Source organism: Dermacentor variabilis, chromosome 6 (genome assembly GCF_050947875.1).
Source record: "Dermacentor variabilis isolate Ectoservices chromosome 6, ASM5094787v1, whole genome shotgun sequence".
Taxonomy (NCBI): Eukaryota; Metazoa; Arthropoda; class Arachnida; order Ixodida; family Ixodidae; genus Dermacentor; species Dermacentor variabilis.
The window spans coordinates 29,128,298-29,134,694 of record NC_134573.1 but is presented as its reverse complement, the minus strand read 5'-3'; the positions used below and the strand labels follow the sequence as shown (position 1 = coordinate 29,134,694).

Below are 6,397 nucleotides of genomic sequence, written 5' to 3'. Positions count from 1 at the left end.
TAACGTACAGCAAACAGCTTACGAGCACATTTCGAGCATGATAACGAGCACGAAGCTCACTAGTATATCTCTATAGCATGACAACGAGCACTCAGCTCCCGACGACTAGCACGCAACGAGCACGCTCTAGCAGCCGGCAAACGCTGCTTATAAGCACTTGATCCCCCCTTGATTCCAAGCGAACGGAAACGTTCGTCCAGTCATCGTTCGAAGTCACCGTTCGACGTCACCGAAGATGACCCGCCCTTTTGGAGGAGGCGGGCTTACATACTCGTGTTGCACACACACACAGGTGTAAAGGTCAGGAGCCGACGTCAGAGGGCTTCGTAGAACTCTGCTTTGTCCCGGGTGGCGCGGCCGAGTACCACATTCCTAAGTTGACCCCGCGCCACGCGGCTGCCGGTCATCCGCAGTTCTCTGAAGTGCGCCCCGTGTGGTTGGATTGGAACACGTGCAGCGGGCTGAAATAGCTGGCACGTTGCCACCCCGTACGGCCATTCCTAAAAACGTTTAATTTCTCCTTCCAAAACTAAGTTCACAACCTTTAATTCAAGTTTTATACATGACACACACGTTGGGCCACATTTTATTAATATGCATGCTATTTATCCCTCTAATCATTGTTCGTTCCTGGGCGTCGAGCTTGATTAACACTTCAAATGTAACATGCACATCCAAGAAGTACAAATAAAAGCTTGTGACGGAATTAGGATGCTACTGAAGGGTAGATTATATTTTGATTTAATTACTTCGACCATTCTGTACTAAACGTTCATTCACGGTTACAAGTTATTAAATTATGTTACAATTCACTGATACAAATTACCGATTAATCGTTTTTGTTAGAATATATGGGAAAACAGCTCTTATTGTGGTCTCGACGGAGGGGCACCCGTGCAAGGGGTGAATGTTCCGCGTAATTTCGATGTAGGAGAGCCGCGGTTTTGTCGCGCAGAGCCACCGGTACCTGAAAAAAAAAATGCACGGGGGTTAAGTACAGCTAAATAATTTTTACTCATTCAATAAAAAAGGCTGGCTTTTTGGCTACCTCAATGAAAATCTGTCTCGATTTAAGCAAAGTAATTAATTGACCAGTCCCAACACGTATGCACCCACTTTAAAAAAAAAATATGCGTTGCTGTACGTTGCTTCTTCAAAGAAGAGGACGCTCTACGTGCAACTGATGTTCACTGTTGGACTGTTTCATTGCTGTCGCTTTCATGGTGCAGCAGATAACTGAAAACATTCTTTTTCTTTTACAGGCTCTTCAGATGGGAGAATATTTGTGAACGGCAGCACATGCATGTAGCGACTAATGTAAATGATTTTGTGCCGAATGAACTCCACAGAAACATTACAATTCAACTTATTGAGAAATATAGTATTTGTTCAGTTCAATCTTAAAATGTCGCTTCCCTCGAATATTCTTATTCAATTCGAAAATTCCACGATACGAACACCCATACTATCTACATATGTGCAGTCTTTTGTGCGTGTACTTTTCAACGCCCTTCTTCCTTGGACAAATATTATACGTCTTGGCCCTGGTGAAGTCGCTGCGTCGATGCCTCACAGTGAGCATCCGCCTGATTTGGTTTTTGCATTTTACCGTAGCTTGTGAATGGTGTACTACATAAACACTGCATGATATACGTTTCGTAGGATGAAAAACGCTCCACATTAATTTGCAGAGAATTTAATTAACCACTTCATTATTGGACAAATGACACGTACGATTCTTACGTGTCCGTTGTTTTTCTTTCTGACTACTCTACCCCCCCTTACACAGATGTTGCTACCATTGATTCGTCCTTGTCTCAATATGTCATCACAGCAGAACAAGAAATTGCGTAAATTCCAATGCACCGTACAGATCGCAATTAGCGCGTCGGTCTCGTCGCCAAACACGGCAATGAATTGAAAAATTCTTGAAATATTTATTACTCTGTGCGCTACATTCAGTAATAACAGTGCTTAGGAGTTGTTTTTGTGGTTATGACGTATAGTTGTGTGGCTCTTGTGCGTCGTTACGGCCGCCAACACCTGTCATTTACTCAAGTTCGCCGTCTCCCCAACACACGGCAGCCGCCAATTGTGCAATGTCAAAATTGAAGTTCCTCTACCACAAGCGTTGCCAAGCGAGCGCGCAGGGAATCCAAGTCTTTCTCAGAACACAGGCGAAGGCGGAACTCGTTCTGCATCAGGCGAAGCAATTCGTCGACGTCCCTGATATCCCGTTTCTCCACGGCGTCGCAACCAGAGCGACGCAGGCGGCGCCTGTACCGACCGTTGAACAAGCTTAGCCACGCTTCCCCGTCACTGCGACCCATCATGAGCACACGTCGCATTACGGACTCGGGATGTGTGCACGTGTACCAGTTGAGCGGCGCGCAGTCGCGCCAACGCTGATCACGGGGTTCGATGCGGTACATCCGTATCCACTCATCGCGGCCTCGGATGCAAAGTTCCAGAGTACCCGGTTCGCAGTCTTCTTCAGCGCCCAGCATCCGTAGCCTGTACGGGTGGCTCCCTTCTGTTTCATTCAGGGGCAGAGGAAAGTACGGGTTGGCCGAACCGAATCCGACATCGACGAGGTGGTCGCCCTCGGCGAGCTCCACTACGAGTACGACGTGCTGCTGCAGCGGCATCGGTGCTTCCCGAGGAAGACCCCAGTGAACGCGAGCCATGCGGAGACGAAGTCGGTAGCCCAGTGCCTGGAGAAGACGGGCGAACAGGGAGTTGAGCTCGAAGCAGTAGCCGCCGCGTCCGCGTTCGACAATTTTGGCGAACAGCGAGTTGACATCGAGCGCAATTGTTCGGCCCAGCAACGCGTCGATGTTCTCGAAGGTCACACGTTGCAGGTGCGCTTCTACGAGATTTCCAAGCGTGTTGAGGTTTGCGGTGATGGGCTCTCCCTCGGGAACACCGAGTCGAGCCAAGTACGCAGCCGTTTGCTGCGCAGTCAGTTGATCCATTTCCAAAAGTCGGCAATTTAACTCCGGGCGCCTGGTTACCTACACACGGCTTTTAGGTCGATGTTGATGCGACGCAAGGCGGCTTCCGAATGAGCGCAGGTGATAAGAGCCTCCTCGGCCCTACAGAGGCGAAAGCGAGCGCAGAAGTTGTCGACCTCGACTGAACGGCCACGAAGAAATGCGGAAGTAATCACTCGCCGGCTCCTGCCGTCCTTGCACCCCGAGAAGCCATGCTCTCCCACGTGGACAGGCTGCGCCATCGCCCGTTAGCTAAGGGAACGAGAGCCACGCCGAGTAAAAAAAAATTGCGAGGAAAAAAAAAGCCAGCTCATTTTATTTGACGGCGCTCACCGAAGCACACGCTCTTCGGTTAATGGTCGGCACAACCGGGAAAGCAGTAGGCCGCGAAGAAATATGTATATATGTATTGCAACAAAAAGAGGAAAGCAGGGGCATACAAAGCATTGAGAACCGAAAAAAGATATGTGGGGGAGGGAAGGCTGGGACAGTTAAGGAATTAAACAAAAAGGAAAGCTGACAATAAGTGGGGGTATGGCTAAGTCCGGATTAAACATCGTGGCAACAGAAGCTAGTTCTTCGGCGCATTCATGTTGAAATTTGAGGCTGATTTCTGCGCACGACGAATCGGCATATCGAGCAAACGGAAGTACTGTTCCCATTTCCACAGCTAAACAGTCATTGCTAAAAAGGAATTTGAAGCTCCCGTCCTCTCAGTGTTTAATAATAATAATATTTGGGGTTTTACGTGCCAAAACCACTTTCTGATTATGAGGCACGCCGTAGTGGAGGACTCCGGAAATTTTGACCACCTGGGGTTCTTTAACGTGCACCTAAATCTAAGCACACGGGTGTTTTCGCATTTCGCCCCCATCGAAATGCGGCCGCCGTGGCCGGGATTCGATCCCGCGACCTCGTGCTCAGCAGCCCAACACCATAGCCACTGAGCAACCACGGCGGGTTCTCAGTGTTTCACAAACGTTGTTTCAGGTTTATTTTCAACCGTTTATCCCGTTTGATCATAGAGAAAGAAATTCAATAAGAGGGGACACTCTTCAAAAACTGGCAACAGGAAAGACGTCACGCCTAGTTTCAACAACATCCGTTAGTTGACGCGAGCATCAGAAAAAAAATAAAGCCCCTGAATCTCCCAAAGTAGCGCCATTCGCTTCCCTCCTCCTCCGCTCGGCGCGGCCTCGACGGTGGCGCCGCCGGTGGTGGGCCTGCCGTAGCAGACGACGGCTAACACGCTACGGGAGGAAATCCGCAGAAAAGTTCGTTCGAGCCCTGCGGAGCAGTTTTTTTAATAGAGATCTTTCTTCGTCAGTGGGTAACTGGCCTTTAGAATTTCGTGTTGGAATTGCGGAAGAAATAGAGAAAAGGACCATTATTCAAGGCGTATTTAAGGCGTAAAGCGCACGACGTTCAGAGTTCGTGTTGCTGAAACACGACGCAAGCTCGCGGTGTACTCAAACACGCGCGTAATTACCAAAGTTTCAGGTGTTGACAGCGTGAAAGTATGTGTACGTGGTTTCGTAGGTTCATTTACGTACCTGCAGGATACTTTTGCTCGGCCGGTGCGTGAGAGATTGCTGACCGCACACAGCCGGAATGGCTGTGCGCGGCTGTGTGAACAAGTACTGCTCCAGGAGGGCACATGTAATGGCTAACGGAGGCCTCTGAAGAGCACGTGACATTACAATAATGCAGGCGTCGCAGGGAGTCTTCACATGCAAAATTGGCTGTCCGCGATCTTAAACCCCCTTGGCATGCACAGGCTACGGCGAGCCGCATCCAGCCCTGCTTCTAGCTTTGGTGTTCCCGTTGCCGCTTTGGTGTCCTGGAGGCGCCGTCAATAATACGAAAGAATGACAAGGTGTTGGCTGTCCGCGATCTTATAACCCCTTGACATGCACAGGCTACGGCGAGCCCCATCCAGCCCTGCTTCTAGCTTTGGTGTTCCCGTTGCCGCTTTGGTGCCCTGGAGGCGCCGTCAATAATACGAAAGAATGACAAGGTGTTACAACTAGTAAATAAAATTTATTGAAGAAATACAATCGCGCCGAGGCGCCAACTTCTAAAGCAGCGCTAGCGCGCCCGCGCGAGTATTATGAAACGCCATCGAGGAATTTACCGGCCCACGTACGACTCTACGATCAAAGTGCACGTTAAACATCCCCAGGCGAGCTAGATAAGGTTATCCGGAGCCATCCACTACGACCTGCATCCTAGCTTTAGCCGCTTCGGAACGTTAAAAACGTTAATCACCACAAACCAAATCAATACATGCGGGCGTACATTCGAAGCTAAAAGACTGCATCGTAAGTCATACTGAGCCTTGCAAAAGCGTCGAGAATGTGCTAACTTCTGGTGGAGCTCAAAACACACCCTGAATAAAGTCGCTTTTACGTCACAGGCCAGCTGCAGATGCGTGCATTTCACCGCAAGACGAAACTACATGAAACAAAGAGAGCACATTCGAAAAAAAAAGTCAGACAACGCGCTAAAAACCACGCAGAGCATGAACACACACTTTTTCGAAACGGAAGGCGTGATCTAATAATATTTGGGGTTTTACGCGACAAAACCACTTTCTGGTTATGAGGCACGCCGTAGTGGAGGACTCCGGAAATTTTGACCACCTGGGGTTCTTTAACGTGCACCTAAATCTAAGCACAATGGTGTTTGCGCATTTCGCCCCCATCGAAATGCGGCCGCCGTGGCCGGGATTCGATACCGCGACCTCGTGCTCAGCAGCCCAACACCATAGCCACTGAGCAACCACGGCGGGTGAGGCGTGATCTAGGCTCGAAATAAGAGGTTGTGAGTAGCCGTGGCCCTTACTTCACTAAGCCGTGCGTTCTTTGCCACTTCCTCGAAGTCAGCCCACCTGATCCTGCGAATCCACACTTCTTTTTGCGTTGCGCCCACCGGACGGCAAAGCAAAAAGCTTTTTGCCCTCGCTGTGTCTGTTGCGGCAACCGAAGGCGCAGCAGCATGGCATCGCAATTAAGTTCTCGGCGCTACACATTATATTACGCTAACGCACTCCGTCACTCCGCCTGCCGTACTTTCGTCGCGCAGGCCCAACAATGGAGGTCGGCGCGCGCTGGAAAGTAAAAAATATACAAAAGCGCGGCGCCTGCTCCGCGCTGGAAAGAAAAAATATACAAAAGCGTGGCGCCTGCTTCCACGTGACACAGATTAGCCAATGGGGGAGCGGAAAAGGCCGGGGCGACCGGAAGCGTGGAGGAGGACGCGCCAGGGTGAGCGGGGTGGCGGAAAGATCTAAGAATGGCGCTACTTTTGAAAAATTGAGGGGCTTTAAAAAAAAAAAGAATGTGAAATAAACTTCCAGACAACGTTTTATTTTTTTTATTCTTTTCCACTAAAAGTGAAAAAGT

At 49.6% G+C, this 6,397-nt stretch overlaps 1 protein-coding gene across 1 annotated transcript; it reads right to left on the bottom strand.

Annotated features, from left to right (window-relative positions):
- Positions 1-2,102: 2,102 nt before the first annotated feature.
- Positions 2,103-2,975, bottom strand: LOC142586073 (arylamine N-acetyltransferase-like). Its single transcript, XM_075697336.1, has one exon. It carries the CDS (start codon positions 2,973-2,975, stop codon positions 2,103-2,105), a length of 873 nt encoding a protein of 290 aa, XP_075553451.1.
- Between the last annotated feature and the right edge of the window lie 3,422 nt (positions 2,976-6,397).

Bases quoted from the DNA above. Each gene is read 5' to 3' on its own strand.
- LOC142586073 (XM_075697336.1), bottom strand. From the start codon at position 2,975: ATGGATCAACTGACTGCGCAGCAAACGGCTGCGTACTTGGCTCGACTC.